The 20,477-nt window shown below is 40.7% G+C and overlaps 1 protein-coding gene across 4 annotated transcripts in view; it reads left to right on the top strand.

Annotated features, from left to right (window-relative positions):
- ADCY5 (adenylate cyclase 5) overlaps nt 1–20,477 on the top strand; it is a 189,597-nt gene that overhangs the window by 100,593 nt on the left and 68,527 nt on the right. For all 4 annotated transcript variants that reach the window (XM_082235103.1, XM_082235102.1, XM_082235101.1 and 1 more), the window contains 2 exons: nt 12,271–12,420; nt 14,696–14,817. In XM_082235103.1, the coding sequence (XP_082091229.1) occupies nt 12,271–12,420; nt 14,696–14,817 (272 nt within the window). The remainder of the gene's footprint in view (nt 1–12,270; nt 12,421–14,695; nt 14,818–20,477) is intronic.

Here is a 20,477-nt window from a genome sequence, read left to right as displayed (position 1 = left end):
TTATGAAATGTGGAGAGACATTTAGCATAAATTGGGTGTACAAATGAGTGTTTGGAAAATGGACTTAAGTTAAGATAAAGTAGAGATGTTGCAAGTGGCAAGTACCTTAGCAAGTACCATCCCTGACTTATTGGCCATTCTGGCTGTGTTTGATTGGACCTTGAGTTTCAAAGCCATGAAGTTGTGCAGAACCAAAGCAAGTTAAGGGAGGGAGGAATGTATTTTCTTTTCCAGGTGATCGTTGCCTTTTCTTCCCCTGCCGCTCTCACAGATCTTTATTGTTCAGATATGTGAGTTTTTTGCTTTGGCTTGTCTTAATGAATAGCATTCATGCTGTGACACACCATTTCTTCTTATAATTTGCTCCTTTTTATTAGGCAATTATGTAACTGATTACATGCCTGTGTTGTAGAGTGCCTTGTGTAAACTCATTTGATCTGAAGTGAGCACAGGTTTTTTTGTTTTAATTTAACAACCTGTTTGAACTCCTGTCAGTAAGGCATCAAGGCATTTACATGATTTCTTTCCATGCGCCCAGCTGGCCTTTTTAAATCAGCAAAAACAGTTGTAGTCCATAGCTGTCAATATTTCCCTTTTTTAAAGGGAAATTCCCTTATTCCGAATTGGATTCCTCGCAAGAAAAGGGTAAAGTTGAAAGTTATGTTGCAGTCAGGTCCTTACTGAAAGATTCTAGAGCTTTGTGGGCGGCAGAACAAACTTACACAAAATTCTAGTGACAGAGAATCTGTAGTCCTCCTGACGTTTTTGAACTCCAGCTAGTCCCAGCAACATGGCAAAAGGGCAGGGATGCTGAGAGATGGAGTCATCAAAGTCTGCAGGGCTACAGGTTCCCCATCCCTGTTATAATTGCTTCTAGGATTGTGATTCTGTTCAGTGGCATGGCAACTTCTCAGACCACCTTTCTTCCTACTGTTCCTTTAATACAAAATCCCAAAATCCATATTAGGACAATACGTTTATTAGGCCAAACAATATATCACAAAATAGGGTTCAAGCCTTTGAGTTCTCCAGAACTCATCAGACTAGATGATAAACTGGGGCGGGTGTGGGGCGGACTTAAATTCAGTAAATCATTGCTGTAGCTGATTCCACTGGGAAGAAAGTGTAAGTAGCATGTTCTGGATCCAACACTGTTCTTCTATCTATATGACATACGTAAAATCTTTCTTTAAAAATGATAGGGCAATTTGTAGAAAATTGTCTAGGTAGAAAAGAGTTATCTACAAAGTGTTTTTTCTATAATTGTAACTATGTTGAAAAGTCTCCTGGCTTAAAAAGTGCCAGGATCCTTGCTGTTTATTAATTAGAGAGGTTGATTATGGCTGAGGAGTGTGGAGGTACTCCGTAGTGCATGAGTCAGTGAAAGCATCTCTTAGACAGCTGTTTCCCTACACTGCAAAAGGAGAACATGCAGAGTTCATAATTGCAGGAGACAGCCAGCTAATGAAAGTCCTCAAGGACATGGGATTTGTACAACTACTAACTATTTCAAAGCAATCTGTATGAATCTTTGTTGGCGATGTCATCTGAGATGATTACTTTGAATAGTCTCTGCGCATCCGGCTCTCTAGAAGTAAAGTGCTTTGAGGCATATTCATAATTAGTTGCTTTGTATCATGACTGTCTAATGACTTCAGCAACATCAACAAGCAATACAGAGCAATGACAAAATGCCAAGTGTGCATGAATTTCACTGGAGCTGTTTTGCAAATTTTTTCTATAATTTTTCATACACAGCTCTTCTGGGTGTATAGAAACTACAGTCACAAAAGCCATATTCAGAATTAAGTGTGCACAGGGAGGTCCTGGGGATCAGTACACTAGTTCCTCCTCCTGTTGTCATCCCGTGTTGTGAATCAGGGAGCCTCATGTACAGGAGGCTCCCTGCCTTACAGGGTCACCCTCCAACAGGAATGGTGATGGGTTTGTGGACTTAGCATGCTCCCTGTGTTGTGTGTTTGCTTCACTCTAATACTGAATGCCTGAAGAGGCATTATGTGATGCTCTCCAAGGTCTTTTGTTGGATTCCACATTATTGACTTGGTGTTTATTGGTACTTCCTGTACATATTTTTACTTTTCCATGATGTTACATGAAGTCTGTGAGGTTCAAGTGATACCTGGGCTTTCCAGTATAGTATGAATATTGACTTTCCATATTTGCAAAGACCCATTCCTGTATGCCAGAAATTCTTAAGGGGAAATTGTCTGGTCTTAAGAGGAAAATTGTCTGGACTTCAACCAGGCTGTAGATCCTGGAATTTCTCAGGAGTCGCAATAAGAGAGGTCAACCATGTGCAGGCAGCCTGCTAGTTTACTCCACTGGTGGATAGGTTTCATATCAGCTGTACCTCTAGAGAACTGTTATCAGGGAAAGATATTGAAAGCAGAACTGGTTGTCAAGAGAAATCAATTAGAAGTACAAGAAGTGAATAATGGGAGAGCCTTGAATCCTTTCAAAGTTGTCAGCCACAGTGCTGTATCTCTCCATGACAATGTTACCTTGCTGGCAAGGTAACACTGGCAAGAAATCTGTTTCCTGATCTTTCAACGCTAATCCTGGATAGTGGACAGCACTGTATAATATGGAGTAGAACATTATTTTAGAAGACTATAGGGTCTAAAACATCAGGCAACCAATAGAAGAGAAAATTCTTTTCAATGGGAAATTTTCGTTGCTGTCAAAATTTATAATTATTTCTAAGTATATATATTGTTAAACTAAAGGGGGCAGCAGTAATGCAATGGAGCTTTCCATATTTTTTCTATTTTATTTTGCAGCTGATTCCGTTGCTAAATTCGCTGACTAAGCTTCAGGTCCATGGTCCATATTTGGTATCATGTCCCTTTGATTCATCTGCCAACTTTTCTAGAAGACTTGACCACTTAACATGTGTCTGTAATGAGGGTGTTCCAAAATTGCAGTCCATAACTTCTGCATAACAAGGCCCTGAAATGGAAATGGATCAAAGATAAATTTGCCAATATCATAATTCCTTTATGCAAATTCATGCTGCAACCAGAGCTTGAAACACTATGTATAGTTCCGGTCCCTATATCTCAAAAAGTATGTTGTTGTGTTGGGGAAAGGTGCAGTTTGAAAAGGGCAACCAAAATGATCAAGTGGCTGAAGCAGTTTGCCTATGGGGAAGGGTTACAACCTTTAGGGCTTTTTAATCTAGACAAAAAATAATGTGTGGACTTTGTGCAGGTGTATAAAATGGTGCACAGTGTAGAGAAAGTGGATAGTCATAATACTGGAATTCATAACCATCCAATGAATCTGAATAGTGGAAAATATATCTGCTTGCTCCTGCACCAGTTTCTGCAGCTTAATAACTTGCATTGTTATTCATGTCACAGGTAAGAAAATAACAGAGGTTATCTTGACACCATCTCTCTTTTAAGCATATTTTCTGCCTATAATTGTCTGTTGAATGGCATCTGGTGTTTGAATAATCAAATACAAATGTAGCAGAGTGGTGCAGCATATTGACACAAGATGGTCTTTCGCTGTTTGTGGTGACTGTACAGTACCAGGCTTTCCCCTCTGAATTACTACATAATAGGGTTACTCTACCTATTCATTTCAGTTTTTAAAGCAACAGGATGAAACTGATGAAAGAGTTCTATCTTTTGAAGAAAGTATCCTTGGAGAAAAAATAAAGCAAATTAGATACAAATGTAATTTGGCAAAATCTTACCTTTTTATCCAGGCTTTTTGCCCTTAATTTGAAGTGTTTCGTGTATTTGCAGGTTCTTTTATGGGATAGGACCTAAGACCTGTCCTTTATCTTTGTAGTAGTGTTTTTCGGGTTTTATTGATTGGTTGTCATACTTGTTTTTAGTGTTTCAGTGTTACTGTAAGTCGCCTTGAGTCATTTTTGTGAGCAAAGTAACAACAGCAACAAAAATGTTTGCTTCAAAAACACGGCCATGGATTTCACTGGTTTACGTCATATTCTGTCAGTCTTACTTGCCTCACAGGATTGTTGTGAAGATACAAATTGGGAGTGAGGTTAGTCATGTATGTTGCCCTGGGCTCCTTGGAGAAAGGATAGGAATAAAAATTTAACAAATAATCTATAAACTACCCGTGTTGATGTCAGGTGTGTTGGCCCCTTGCTGAACTTTTGTTCAGGGGCTGCAGTCTCTGCTTCTGGTTCAGAGGTTGTTATCATATGGGTGCTGGGGGTTCCCAGTTTAATGGTGGTGCTCAGGGCTTCCACTTGGTAACAATGGTCCTTCAGGTCTGAATCTGGGTCCAGGTCACTGCTGGCCTCTCTGATCACAGCAGCTTCCTCTTTTGATGCGTGATACCTCTTCATATGATTCATGCATGAAAGGAACTTCTGTAAAATGAGGACTAGTACATGCATTTATCCCAACTGGCAGAGAAGGGATATCAGATGTTTTTGTTGGTGGGATTGTAAAAACAATGCCCTGTGTTTCTCTGATGTGTTTTTTGAAAATGTTTCTTTAAGCACCTTGTTTCAAATGAATGCAATACCTTCTCAGACCCAGGCAGAGAGACTCCATATGCTTTTGTTGCCCTGCTTGACATCAGTCATGCAGATTTTATTCTGAAAACAAAATAATCATGTGATTATTTTCTCTACCTCTCTCCACAGGCAACACTCCCCCCCTTAACAGTCACCCAGCTTTACGGGGAAAGGGAGAATGTTGCAGAAAAGAACCATGTCTCCATGTGTTTCCAGCGCTGCATTTCTCGCTTTCGTTCTCCACAATAACAAAACATTTCTGCTTCTGATCTTAATCTTGTTTTGCCTTCTCCTCCCCATGTGCACACTAATTTCAGGAAAGGCAGGCTGGGGCTACCATGTGGAGTATGTCAGCTCATCTCTGCAAAGCAGCAGTGTTGCTTGGGTTCCCATCGGCATGTGTGCTCCCACTTAAGCGCTTGCCAAAAACATCGCCCAAAAGAAGGCGGGGTAGAAAGGGGAAATTCCCCCTTACACGCAATGGAACCTGAATGTAAGTGGCTCCCACAGGTTAGCCGTGGACTCAGAAAAGTTGAAAACCACTGCTCTAGGGGATTATTCCAAAGAACTTGGGAAAGGTGAGTTTTGAGGAAACACTGGAAGGAAGAAAAGTAGGTAAGTACCGTATTTTTCGCCCTATAGGACGCACTTTTTCCCCTCCAAAAATGAAGGGGAAATCTGGATGCGTCCTATGGGGCGGATGCAGGCTTTCGCTGAAGCCTGGAGAGCGAGAGGGGTCGGTGTGCACCAACCCCTCTCGCTCTCCAGGCTTCAGGAAGCTCTGCGCAACCCTCGGGAGACCGGCTCCGAGGGTTGCGCAGAGCTACCTGCAGTCCCCGGCTCAGCACAGCTCTGCGCGGCCATCGGGAGCGGGGCGCTAAGTCCCACCCCACTCCGGATGGCGGTGCAGAGCTGCCTGCCGTCCCGGGATCAGCGCAGCTCTGCGCGGCCACCGGGAGCCGGGGGCGAAGCCCCGCCCCACTCCCGATGGCCGTGCAGAGCTGCCTGCAGTCCTGGGATCAGCGCAGCTCTGCGCGGCCACTGGGAGCGGGGCGCTAAGTCCCGCCCCGCTCCGGATGGCGGCGCGGAGCTGCCTGCAGTCCCGGGATCAGCGCACTTCTCCCCATCGCCAGCCCCACAAGCTCGGGGGACAGCGGGGAGGCAGAGAGTGCCTTCCCACTGTTCCCCGACCTGGTTCTTCCAGCCCCGCACCTGGGGGGGAAATAACATTTTTTTCTTTATTTCCCCCCCCAAAAAAAAAACTAGGTGCGTCCTATGGGCCGGAGTGTCCTATGGGGCGCAAAATACGGTAATTAAATACCTGGGATACCTGTTCAGGGATGTAGTTCTAGGCATAAGGTGCAGCAAAGAGAGAAAGGGCAGATACCTTTTAGGGAGCAGAAAAACTTCAGACATTGTAGGGTTGTGACTAGCCAAGTGAAGATTGCAGGGAGATCACATTTATGTACAGCTAAATTGTACAGCTGTCGTGTGAATAACATGACTACCAGTGCACTCTCAGTAATTTTTTGACAAAAAGTCTTGTGTTCTTAAAAATCCTTGGGTGCCCCTATCTTTTCTAGTTCAGGTGCAATTCCTGTATTTCACTCGTAGCTAATCTTGAGCAATATTTTTAGTTATAGGTACGTTAGAAATGAGTCAGAATCCATTTAATTCCCTTCGGAATCTCAGCTTCGGTTTCCTAATTGAATTTCATCCCTTTACGATGATGAGAATTAGTATTGTTTGCTCTCGGGAGGGGGGCAGAAAGCTGATTTATAAGACTTTCAGCTCTTGTCTCACTTTAGTCAAGCGTTGCATGAAACACACACATATACTGTTTCAAGAATGGCTACTTCAGACTGTTTTTGGGTGCTTTGCCACCTTGACTTTGCAGAGAATTACAGTAGAGTGATTTGTATAATCACTGTTCTTAGTGGTGTGTAAAAGGCACCAGAGACATGGAGGGTAGTTTTTCAATAATGCTGTGTGCCTTGAGTAACTCATTATAATTAACTGCTGTGTTGATGGGAAGACTTGCCAATGCCTTCCCATGTTATGGGTCTTTGATTGCTTGAATATATGGGCTCTAGGGGGGAAATTCATAGCATGTGAAAGCTATAAACAAAGCAGGGTGGTATTGGGTTTAATTCAGCGTAAATAGATACTATAGGGCAATGAATTACCATATTGTCAGTTTTACACATTTAAAGATGTATGCAGAAAGATGATTTTTTGTGTGTGCAATCTGTACAAGGAAAGGAGAACAGTCTGCAACACAGCCTGTAATCTGCTGTTGCTCACTTCTTGCTTACTAGTTTTTAGAGTTCTCTGTGAAATTGTTATTCCTCATTAAACAGTTTGCAAAGTTTGTACTAAGAAGCTACATGTTTTCAGTGGCGGTCCTACACAAGAGTTAAAATCCATTCTGCTGTGTGAATTTTGTTAGCAAATATGTGAATGTGTGAATATTCAACAAATATCTGATATTCAGAATCAGCTGCCAACATTTTACAGCATCTTACATATAACAACCAGCATTTAATGGATTCTCGCAGCTGATACACAGTCAAGTCCATATTTGACAGCATCTGACAGCTAATGCAATAGCATTTAATAATCTTGTACTAGCTTTATTTATTCCTGGCAATCAGTCAGAAAATCTCTCACATTAAATAGGCTGCTTTTTCTGTTTTTAGGATGTTTGACTTGATCCATTACTGTTGCTTATGAACATTTTTAATACTGTTTTACATTTATTATTATACAAAAAGAATAAAAAGATAAAACTTTGAGGCAAAAAAACCCACCCTTATATGACATTGATACTATGATTTTTCTCTTCCTATAATTAGTAAAAGAACACTACTCTATAGTAATTTTTATTTGTGCTGACTTCTCTTCTTTAAGCTTAGGTTTTTGTTTGCTTAGGCAACTGAGCTTCAGTAATTGCCAAATTTCTTTACATATACATGGTTTAGTATTTCTCTCTCTTTGCTATTACAAATATTGAAGCAAATAAAAGGTTTGAAATGAATGGGTGGTGTGTTTTTGATATGATCTGCTGACTGAATTTTAGTACATTATTTTAGCATCTAGCAATATTTTGTTATTGATCATTCTCTTACTAACCATCTTAACTTTCGTCCAGAATTTACATATTAGGCGGAACATCAACACCTAATATGTAAATAATTTACTTAAGGTAAATTGTATCATCAGAAAACATTTTTTTTAGTTTTTTTTAGATGTTAGTCAATTTATTTGGCTTAGAATATCAGCACTGTTGTAAATAATAATAATAATAATAATAATAATAATAATAATAATAATAATAATAATAATAATAATAATACAAAGAAGATGATATTCATTTAAGTCAATCTCAAATCACTGGATTAAAATCAAAATCACTGGATATAATGTGGTTTGAATAGATGTATCCCATGCTGAGCATGAGATCATTTCCTGTCATGCTTTAAAATTATTCCCACTCTTTAAATCTTGTCTGCAGACGGTTTTTCCAGGTCATGTGGCCAGCTTCTGGCAAACCAAAGCAGCACACGGAAACTCCATTTACCTTCCCGCCGGTGCGGTACCTATTTATCTACTTGCACTTTTTGTCGTGCTTTCGAACTGCTAGGTTGGCAGGAGCTGGGACCGACCAACAGGTGCTCACCCCGTCGCAGGGATTCGAACCGCCGACCTTCTGATCGGCAAGCCCAAGTCTCAGTGGTTTACACCACAGTGCCACCCGTGTCCCTATTATATTGTTACATTACTGAAATAGCATAAATTAATTTTAAACTACAGTATTAACAATTTTAAAAATAAGCTTCTTTCTTTGCTTTGTAATATTCAAATCTATCCATCCATACAATTCTACCTTTACATCTTGGATTTTATAAAATTCAGATCAGCCACTTGCACATCTGAAAAGCCTTTGGAACAAACTGTCTCCAGACTAACTATGAGCTGTGTGTTTAAACAAAACACTAAGCAAAACTTTGGCTTACTGTGCAAAAACCTTGGTTTGTAGCAAAAAGACTATGGAGAAGCAAAGCAGTTCTTCTCTAGGAGTCCACTTACTCACATAGGCCTGCTAAACCGTGGTTTGGCTTAGTGTGACATGTATTCCCAGTCTTTAAGTCTTGCAATGATTACAGCTAAAGTTTCTTAACTTAAGACAGATAATTGGTCAGACATAAAATGGGCATGAAATTTGTATATTTATTCCTAATTTTCCCCTTCATATCTTTATATATTGTTTTAATGTACTTTGAAATATTGCCTTTGAGTTTCTGTTTCTGTAAAATGCAGAACAAATGTAGCTATTCCAAGTAACCAACTGATTTATACTGTTTTAGTGATATATGTGAGCCACTTTGAAGATCAAATTTGTGAATAGATGGGATATAAATTCCATAGCTCATTTGCGTGGAAATAATATTTTGCTGTGATCTAACAGCTGAATCTCACCAAGAAAGCATGTTTCTGGGAGTGGGAGTATTTGGAATGAAATTAAAAGCCTTTCTGTCAAAGAAGTTGAAGTGCGACTTTGAAATACGAGGGAAGGGGGGGGGGAAAGGCTATCCTATTTTCAGCTCTCATGCCATATATGCAAATATCAGTAAGTGCTAATAATTATAGTCATCCATCATATATTTTATAAAATTCTGAGCTCATCGCAGATTCCACGAATGTTGAAACGTTTATGCAGTCGGGCACAATAATTGAAGGCATCTGAACGTTAGCAGGCCAAGATTAAAGTGTTCTAATGAAGTGCCAATGCGGTAATGGCATTCTAAAGAAATACATGTCTAAGGATATGTTAAAAGGGCAACTCGGTAGGTTGAATGTCCTTCTAAGGTTCTGCCAAGGAACATTGAAATAAAACACTTTTAAGCAGAGGCACTTTGCCTTCAAGAAACTAGTCTATGTTAAACATAGTGCAATAGGTAGAAGACCACAATCAAAATTTCAAAATCTGAGAAAGGAGTTTGGAAGCCTACACAAACCCCTTTGTTAAAACAATTTTGATTGAAGGAAGGTATAACTTTCTCTAGCATAAAATGCCCTTAACAAGTCGGTATCCTTTCTGGTAAAATGAACTAACACTGTGGTCCTTTCCCCCAGCTTAGTTCCTTGCCCCCCCCCCCAGTCTAAAATGATGGTGCAGTTTCGCCTGGGTGTTTCATCTTACAACCATTCTGTCCCTTGTCACTGCGTTTTTCTGCATCTATCTGTAACAGCCACAGACAGAACTTGAATGCAGGCTCCCCTCACCAGGTGTACTGCTTCACAAACTCAAAACAACACTTTCTTCCTCAACAGCCCACCATTCTCTTCTCCTTTCCTGGCCCAACTGCTCCCACCCCCCGACTGTCACTTTCCCAATGTTCCATATTCCCTTATAAGTGATTTCCAGGACGCCCTAGAACTGCCTAACTACGGTACCCCCATTTTCCCTAGTCAACTTGCTGTATGAGGTATACAGTACTACCTTGGGTTACATACACTTCAGGTTACATACGCTTCAGGTTACAGACTCTGCTAACCCAGAAATAGAACCTTGGGTTAAGAACTTTGCTTCAGGATGAGAACAGAAATCATGCTCCGGCGGCCCAGCGGCAGCAGGAGGCCCCATTGGCTAAAGTGGTGCTTCAGGTTAAGAATAGTTTCAGGTTAAGAACAAACCTCCAGAACGAATTAAGTACTTAACCTGAGGTAAAAAGGTAAAGTGACCCCTGACCATTAGGTCCAGTCGTGACCGACTCTGGGGTTGCGGCGCTCATCTCGCTTTATTGGCCGAGGGAGCTGGCGTACAGCTTCCGGGTCATGTGGCCAGCATGACTAAGCTGCTTCTGGCAAACCAGAGCAGTGCACAGAAACGCCGTTAACCTTCCTGCCGTAGCGGTACCTATTTATCTACTTGCACTTTGGCGTGCTTTCGAAATTCTAGGTTGGCAGGAGCAGGGACTGAGCAACAGGAGCTCACCCCATCGCGGGGATTTGAACCGCCAACCTTCTGATCGGCAAGTCCTAGGCTCTGTGGTTTAACCCACAGCGCCACCCGCGTCCTGGTAACCCGAGGTACCACTGTATTAAAAACCAAAACAGAAGCATTTAAAAAAACACTCATTGCAAAACCACATGAATATACACACATCACCTGCCACATAGCACCCCCTAAAGCTGCTCTAGGTTCCATCCCCGCAATCCTCTAGAGCAGATTTGTGGGCAGAGGAGAGGGCAGGAAAATTATATTGCAGAGCTACAAGTTGTTGCCTGAGCCTGAGATCTGACCTTTAAAAGCAAAAATGGTATGCAGGAGCCGAATCTGCTTGCTTTTCCCTATCTTAACTACCTGCAGCCCTATATGCAAACACTTTTCTGTCATCTGGAGCCACTTTTGGTTTCAAGTCTTTGCAGATGTGCAAAGAGGGCAGTCAAACATCACAACTGATTTAGTAGTTAATGTGCTGGCTGTCAGGCTGTAAACCAGTTTTGAGGGAATTATTATTGAAGTACCCGTAACTTGGGAAGAGACACCTGCTGCCCTACTTTTAAAGAAAGGAGTTGATGAGAATTGGAATCCAACAGCATCTGGAAGGTTCCTCATTACTGTTCTTAACATACTAGCCCCTTTAAATTACTTAAACTTTGCCTAAACATCTCATTGGGTTTGGAGAGGTAGGGGATAAGTGATATAACAACTCCCAAGGATTTTTGAAATATGTGTGCAAGAATCACCATGGTCTGCTGATCAGAAACCAATCAGTTCCTCCAAACTGTCACACTAGCTTTATTTTTCCCTGATTTTTCTTCAGGCTTAGATTAGCCATTAAGTATAGACTATGGCATCAAATTTTAGTGTACAGTGGTACCTCGGGTTACATATGCTTCAGGTTACATACGCTTTAGGTTACAGACTCCGCTCCCCCAGAAATAGTACCTTGAGTTAAGAACTTTGCTTCAGGATGAGAACAGAAATTGTGCTCCAGCAGCATGGCAGCAGCAGGAGGCCCCATTACCTGAAGTGGTGCTTCAGGTTAAGAACAGTTTCAGGTTAAGAACGGACCTCCTGAACGAATTAAGTACTTAACCCGAGGTACCGCTGTAGTTATATATGTATGCCTGTCAGTAGATTAGGTTAGGGCTGGGCAGAAAAAAAGATATAAATCTTACGTTAGATCTCTGAGTGATTTGCAGTAGATTGGAAAGGGTTTTGGAGTCCAAAACAACAGCTGCACAAAATGATCCCTGTACCTGTCACTACCTTAAATTACATTACTGAAATGAGGTGTGATTAGAGTAATCAAAAGTGGACTTCTTTGTGGAAAGACTGGGATATTTGCCCATCTCTGAGTTAGTTGCTTATTCATCTTCCTAATGGGATTCTTTAAAACTTTCCAGAACTCAGATGCTGATGGCTATTGCCGTGTGTATGACCATATTTTAAAGCAAAGCAAGAGGTATATTCAAATCTATTAACCAAAACAGCAGGAAAATATCCTGTGTCTGGCTGCCTATGTGACCTCTTCTGTAAGCAAGACCAGAGAATAAATATTGCTACTCTTTCTGCAGCTATTGACTTCCATAAAGATAATTTGCTCGGAGCAGAAGACAATGATTACATATATGGTTCAGAAGAGGGCATTCTGGCCTTGGATCTGGTGCTATTCTTACCCTGGTTTCTGGACTGTAACCAGTTCTGTCTTTCTTTCCTTCCGCTATTTCTTATGCAGCTGGTGTCCAACATCCTCATCTTCATCTGCACGAACATTGTAGGTGTGTGTACACACTATCCTGCTGAGGTGTCCCAGAGACAGGCATTTCAAGAGACCAGGGAATGCATTCAAGCTCGTCTACATTCTCAGAGAGAAAACCAGCAACAGGTAAAAGAAAAATGATGATGATAATACATTCAAGGATGAGGGGTTTTTTAGCTTGATTATCTTATTTTATTTTATATATTTTTGTGGTGAACAAATTTCCAGGCTTTTTGTGTGGCAATATAGGTCTCGCATAGGTCAAATACAGAATGTTCAAGTAATTCTGATTGAAGTTGTGATTTGATAGAGACCTGGCTTTTGCTACTGTTTGTGGCTGCAGGAGAAAGGTTCCCAGGACTATGATGATCTCCAAGGTTCAGCTGTGATCGTTGCTCAGGCAAAGCCCAAGTCTGACCCAAAAAACTTTAATATATCTATTAGGTTAGGAGAAATCAGTAGGTGGTCTGTGGGGTGAGGGAGGTAACCATCATGAGCTGAGAAAATATCCTACTCCTGAGAACATTTTGATTTGTAGCACTGAGTAGTTTGCCAAAACTGTGTTCCTGGTTCCAGTCTTATCACAGAACTTTAGTTTACTTCATCAGCTTTAATTAGTAGCATTCTTCTGTAAGTGTGGCTCATGATAGAGTGTCTGTGAGCAATCTAGTTAATTTGAGAGCATCTTTAAGATGCACGTAGGAAATTGTCAATAATCTAAAGAGGACTGATGATACATCTATAGACAGAAATTAAGTCTGATTCCACCCACATTGCATAGATGCATGTTTTGTTATCCTGTACCCAGCTGCCCAACTCCATCTAATGTAAATACAGAAAAGTAACTTGGGGTTGCATCTAATCCTAGTCCTACTTAAAGTAGACCCATTGAAGTCAATGAACATGACTAATTTAGATTCATTAATTTCAATGGGTCCACTCTGAATTGAATTTAGTTGGCTACAAGCCTTTGGAATTCACTTTTAGAGACTCACCAGTATGCAATAATTACTTCTGAAACTGAGGTGTCAGTGATTCATATGTCACCTTTTGAACCCTTTTGGTTCTAATGTACACAATAAAGATTTTAGTGCTTTTTAAATATCCTGAGTAAAATGTGTTACTTTGCTATCTTTCTGCTCTGGTTGTTTTGGTCTCATATAGGGACTGAGAAAATGCACTACTGAGAATATGAAACTGGTGTTTTCCACAGCAAACGGTTAAAATGTGAAAGGCATCCATGCATGTTTATGCATCTTTAAACACATGTACTTTGGGCCCATAAAATTTCCCAGATGCACACTTTATGAACAATTGTAGTGTAGTGCAATGGAGAAGATTATCTTCATGCTTTTGTTGTAATGTGCAAAGCAGCAAAGTACACGAGTTTCCAGTAGCGAGATGGTGCTTCTTATATTATTTGGCCACAATTCCCTATCTAGCTCAGAGGCAGACTCAGAGTGAAAGATAATGTGGGTTTACTGGACTTCTTCATCGCCGAGGACACTAGTTCTTTCTTCACTGCCTCCAAGCCATAGGAGCCAGCAGTTGCAGAACAGGGCAATGGTCCTTAAAAGAATACATAGCACCTCAGGGATGACTGGACTAATAGGAGTCTTCAGAAGGCTTCAGCCTGTTGCTGAGACAACAGCCCTTTCCTAAGTGAGTCCTAGCAAGCATTGGCTGGTGTGAGTTCTCCGGGGTGCTGACAAATTACCCAGCCCATAATCTGGCTAGATTTGACTAATGCCTTGCTGTGACCCTGCTTTTTAGAATATGGCTTCTTTCTTATCAGCGTTAACCTGGCCTCCACTGGGACTGTAAGCCAGAAGAAGGCAGGACAATGCCCATACATTTCAGTATCAGTAGAGAGTTCTGATCTTCAACCTTCACATTTGACACAAGAAATAGAAAACTTGGGTGCAAGTCACTTGTTGTCATTTCTTCATAGTTACTGAAGCCATAAACGTGTATTAGAAATTGGATTTGCTGCTACATAACAAATAAATGAAGCCAAATTTCATGAATGATATTTTTTCCTTTGGCCTACATAGGGCTTGTGGAATGGCCACAAACAATGCACAGTCAACATGCATTCTGTGCACCACCAACTCCGTTAAAACAGCTGCCTTTTGATGTTGCTAACATTGGAGAGTCTAACTTCTATGAATGGCCGTTAAATTGGAACTGGAGAGAAATCTGATGGATTATGGCCTGCTTAATTACTGAGTGGAATAGGATCTTGGATAAAGGCTGGCTTTATGGAAAATATCCATGATTCTGCCCATTCACTGCAGAACTGATAGCTTCATTTTGTTTATATGAGATTAGAAGAGATGTGTGTTTGTGTTGTTAAATAGAGAGTAGGCATGTTAATTGGCTCATCTGTCTAACACCACAGGAGCGCCTCCTGCTCTCCGTACTTCCTCGCCATGTTGCCATGGAGATGAAAGCTGACATTAATGCCAAAAAAGAAGATATGATGTTTCATAAAATTTACATACAGAAGCATGACAATGTCAGGTAAGTGCAACGGTAAAGGCGTGGAATGAACCCACAACACAGTAGCATGTTTTAAAAAGAAACGAAACTAAAGCAAACAATATGTATGTCTGAGAGGTAAGCATAAATGGAATTTCTTTGTTTGCCATTTTTAGCAGCAGAACCGCAAATCACAGATATATCTTTAAGGGAGGGAGGGAAACAAAATTCAAAGCAACTCCAAGCAGACTTCAGGCCTTGGTGTGAGTTTAAGGATGACTTCTTTTGCCTTTTCCTGCCTTTCCTTCCCTTCTACAAGGTTTGTATGTGAGAGTAGAGAGTGAGAGACTAATCTTTGCTGGTGTCACATGTAGGGAAAACCATGCACGTAGGAGGTAAAACAGATTTGATTTGTCTTTACGTCTTGTTGTTTAACCAGTATAGAAATAATTTGACGTTCTTATCTCAAATGTCCATGCAAAGCGAAGTTTCATTTTGAAAGTAATACAAATCAGTAACTTACCACTATGGATTTACCTGCCTATGTCATATGCTGAATAGACCTATTGAAATTAATGAACATAACTAATTTAAGTCATTTGGTTTTAATGGGTGTACTCTTGAGTCAGATACAATCCTATGTCTTCTTCTTCTTCTTTTTTAAAGCCTTTTGAGTCCTAAGACTCATAGGTTATTTGAAAAATACTCTAATAATATTTTCTAGCCTAGGCAGCAAGTGATTTCATGCACTGATAATCTGATTATCTTAATTTGCACTAAAACCTGTGTGTTTGCCTTTAAAATGACTTGGTCCCAGTGAGTCAAATTAAACCAGTGCACCAATACTCAAACTATTTAAGCAGAAATTCTTGGACTGACTTAATTAATCTTATCAAATTAATTGAAAATTAATCAGCTGAAATCAAAGCAGTACAGCATAACTGATCTATGCATTTCAATCTGTGCTCTTTAATTAGAAGAAACCTGCCTTAATTGGCCTTGTTGACTCCAGCATTATATACATTTGACACTTTTCTGTGGCATTTGAAATGAGACTTTCAAGATCAGAGTCTCCATCCAGCAACCTCACTGGATTTAAACCTTATTTATTAATGTCATCTAAACAAACAACTAGTTTTAGAAGGAGGCCAATTTGCTGAGATGAAGAGAGAACAATTAAAGATGAGAGAATGGTCACAAGGTGAAGGAGGTTTGAAAAAAGATAGCTGAGAAAGGGAACATAAGTATGTGTGTCTTAAGATAAACAGATGAAAATGTTTGCTGTATTTAGCTAATTGTGCCAACACATAAAATTGTGAGTTTTATAGTATCCTTATATCTTAAATATTGTGTAATTTCTCCAAAGGGTAGAGATTTAAAACTGAGGAGGGTGAATATATGCTTTCACATGGTTTTCTTATCTGAGTTCACATTGATAATTGCTGACTTCTAAGTAGCCATTTTCCTGGTGTCTAAGTTTTTTTCTCCCTCTGCCCCTCTCAAGACATCAAAACGTCACAAATAACTAAATCAGGCTACCGTATTTTCCCCTCTATAACACGCAGATTTTTTCTCCTAAAAAGGAAGGGGAAATGTCTGTGCGTGTTATTGAGCGAATGTGTGTTCCCTGGAGCCAAAAAATCAGGCAAAAATCAAATTGCGTTTCACGGAGAAGGGAAACCTGAAAAGAGGAAGCGACTGCTTTCCTGCATTCTGCCTCAGGGTCTTACTGCCCACCCGCCTCTGTTTCGTTGCTGTGTTCGCTGAAACGAACAAAGAGCAGGGAAAGCCCCTCCCCTCCAGGCAAGCAGAGGGGAAAGCAGAGTGTCATTCCTTCTAATTCCTCTCTGTGCTCCGGTGCTGCTGGGGGAGAGGGAGAGAGAGAGGGGGAGGGAGAGAGAGAGGGGGGGGCGGGAGGGAGAGAGAGGGGGAGGGAGAGAGAGAGAGGGGGGCGGGAGGGAGAGAGAGGGGGAGAGAGAGAGAGAGAGAGAGATGGCTGGCTTGGGTGGGGAGAAACTTTTGCCTTTCTTTCCTCCCTCCCGTTAAATCCCTCTCCTGCATTCTTAGCCAGCTGCTTCTCTGCACACCCCTCTCATGTCCCTTCTTTGTTTTTCCTTCGTTCCCCACTTAAAATGTGGTTACAAAATCATAGATCCATATGGATCCTCAGGATCTTTGCATTGGGTCACCCCAAATTCACCATCAGATCACATAGCATGTCCATGGCTACAGCCTGCACCAAAAAAATCACCCACCCACTGTTGCCTGGGGCTGCAATGGTGCAAAAATGTGGTTACAAAGCATGGATCCACAGGGATTCTCAGGATCTTTGCATTGGGTCACCCCAAATCCACCATCAGATCACATGTCTGTGGCCACAGCATGAAGCACAAAAATGATACATCCACTGTTTCATTCAGAATGTTTTTTCCCTTGTTTTCCTCCTCTAAAAACAATGTGCGTGTTATGGTCAGGTGCGTGTTATAGAGCGAAAAATACGGTATTTAAGATTTCCTGAGCCAGTAATTTCTGTGGCCTTCATTACAAGGATAGGCGTACATAGGAGACTTGTAAAAATATCAGTTTGTCTAATAGAAACAAAATTGTTGTTGTTATTGTTTTATTTGTACCCCGCTCATCTGACTGGGTTGCCCAAGCCACTCTGGGCAAATATAAATATATAAGCAATAGCCCTAGACGCATAGTTATCCTAGTTATGTTTGGGATGTGCAGTTTGCCTTTAATAAAAACAAGGCTCTAGACTTGTAATCAGAAAACAGGTTAGACATGTTTGGGTAGTCACTAGGAACAGTTCAGAAACCAGATATGGACCTAGGCAAATGTTGAGAGGCCAGGTCCATCTAGTTCCAATACCAATATCTGACCTGCCTGTCATCATTATCATTTCTTTGAAACTCAGCGTCTTGGTTGCACAACAAATGGCCCAACCTAGGTTGTTATACTACTGGAGTCAGCCTCTCTGTGGTGAGTGATCCTGGTCCATGACATGTATAGGACTTACTGCATGGAAGTTGGATAATTTCACATTGAACTCCACAGTCCTGCTCCATATTTTTTTATGGAGAGCTATAGTGACAACTAAGATCTGTGCAGTAAGTGGGGCTTTAAATAACAAAAAAACCCCAACATGTCACACAGAAAGAGGAGGCAGTTTTCAGAAGTATCCACTGATAGACACTATGACCTGTGCTCTGGCCATTGCGTATCTGAAGTTGTATTGGCAATGTGTGGTGAATAGGAACAGATGGGGAGTAGGGGAAGCAACTGAGCAGGTAACAACAAACAATTAATGACTAGAAAGATTCAGCACTAGCTCCCCCCTCCCCCAAGAACAAAAGTAGCCCTACTTTTTTCTTTTTTGAGTTTGTAAATTTTATTTTCAGTTTTTGAAAATTTACAAATATACACCTTACAATCACATATTTCCAATACATATTAGACTTCCATCCCCCCTTTTCTGGTTTCTTATCTTATTTAAATTTTTAACACTGCATTTTCCACTTTACTCCATTTTAAAATTATTCTACAGTTAATCTTGATAATACTCTTAACTTCTTGATTTAAGTTAACCCTACTTACTAATGCACTTACTTGCATGCCACGATTTTTGAAATATATCACAAATGTTCCCCACTCTTTAGTAAATTAGCTTTCCTCTTGGTTTCTTACCACACCTGTTAATTTTGCCATTTTGACATAATCCATCAATTTAATCAGCCATTCTTCCTTGGTTGGAACAGCATCCTCTTTCCATCTCCGAGCAAATACCATTCTGGCTGTGGTTGTAGCATACACAAATTTCTAAGGTCCTTCGGAATTTCTGTATTAACTATCCCTAAAGGAAAAGCTTCTGGTTTTAAAAGTAGCCCTACTTCAGCCTGATATAAACGTATACAGTATCTCTCTGGTTGCTTCAAATCCACCTTAAAGGTTGCTCAGCTAATGAACACTGATCTGGGTGCAGTCACCTTTCATGTATGGTGGTCCTCCAGGGACTGAACAAACCTATTTTTTCTGTCTTCTGGGACTGCAAAATAGCAGGCTTGTTAGCTATTAGGTCGCTTACAGTCCATGCTTGGGGCATTGCCTTTGGCTTATTACACATTGTGTAATAATTGTGAAGGCTTGTCCTAAATGCATGCTTCAGCAAGGCCAAGCTTTTGTACCTAAAATATACTTTGAGCAATCACTTATTTCTGGTTCCATACCTTCACCTGCAATTTTCTATACAGTGTTACCTCGGGTTACATACGCTTCAGGTTACATACGCTTCAGGTTTTTCTGGTGGTGGTGGGAATGGGACCAGGAGGTGGCATTGGTTAAGTTACACAGCAGAGAGCAACCAGAAGACAACGGCTCCCTGTGACCTTGGCTGGTTTAGAAACCATGCCATGCAAGGGAAACATCAGGTTGGGAAAGTCCTGCATTCTTACGCATCTGTGAAAGCCACAGATCCACGTGTGCACACAAAAAAGGGCACCCTCTCCAACCTCTCCAGTTGTAATGCACACATCTCCCGGCTAATCCATCTCTGAAGCATCTGCGGAACACCAGTCACATCTGGCAAAGCACACAAATGCTCTAGTTAATCCAGGGTGTGTGCAAGGAGCAGTTCTGGACACCTAAGTTTTTTCTCGTATGACAAGTGGATACCAGGGAACAGTCTAGAGGTTCAGCTAAGCCCATCACTGCTTACCTTTCAGCAGGCAGCTTCAACTTACCCTTTTCCAGCGTGCATTTTTTGCTGTTGTCTTTTACACTGGGTCTCTGACTGCTAATGTTTCAAGATTGTGGTTTTTCCTGTTGATGATTTTGGCTTTATTGTTTCTAATTTTGTTGTTTCTAATTTATTAGCTAGCTTGAGTATAATTTTATAAAAATGGAGAGATAGAAACATTGAACATAAATGCACAAAATAAAACTCAGGAATGTGGCAATGAGAATTACAGCTCTAGGGGTAATTTACCCAGGATTTCCTGTCATGCCTGCTCATAAAATATTTTAATCTAGTTGCTGTTACAGTGTTGCGTAAGTAGAAGTTAGTGATAATGTGAAATCTATCTCAGGCTCATATAGTCACTCGTGATGTGAATTATGACTATACAGTATATTGACATTTCATGGGGAAGCAAACATTCCCACTCTCAGAAAGTTAAAATGTGAGAAACTGCTTTAACACAAAAACAGTCTTGCAGCATAAATTGATCTTTGCCTACATCTGTTTGTGAAAAATAATGGTCACTGTCAAAAAAATTAAAATGGGATTTCCAGGAGCTCTCAATTAACTTTTTAAAGTAAATAACACAAACTGCACTGTTAAAGCAGTCCTTTTTTCCATCTTGGACTAGTTTATAGCAGACATAAAAGCACTGAGATATGCATAGATTGTTTTTACCTCGTGGTTTTCAAATGGTATCCCATTGCCACAATAACCCCTTAATGGTATCTGGAATTTGCCAAATATAGTCATCCTGGTACTATAAAAAGAGGTGTCAAGCTCAAGAACAAAAATTGCTCACCATTTATATGCCACTAAATTTTTCTCACCAATGTGTTCTTTTTAGAGGTTGTACCCAGATGCAATGAGAATGGCAATTTCTGTTAAGTGTTGTGAAATATACTTTGATTAAGGAGAAGCAGTTGTTGTCACTGTCAGTTAATTAGAATGGCTTGGAAGGTGA

This window comes from Podarcis vaucheri (genome assembly GCF_965113315.1).
Source record: "Podarcis vaucheri genome assembly, chromosome: 1".
NCBI lineage: Eukaryota > Metazoa > Chordata > Lepidosauria > Squamata > Lacertidae > Podarcis > Podarcis vaucheri.
This window is presented reverse-complemented; position numbering and strand designations above follow the sequence as displayed.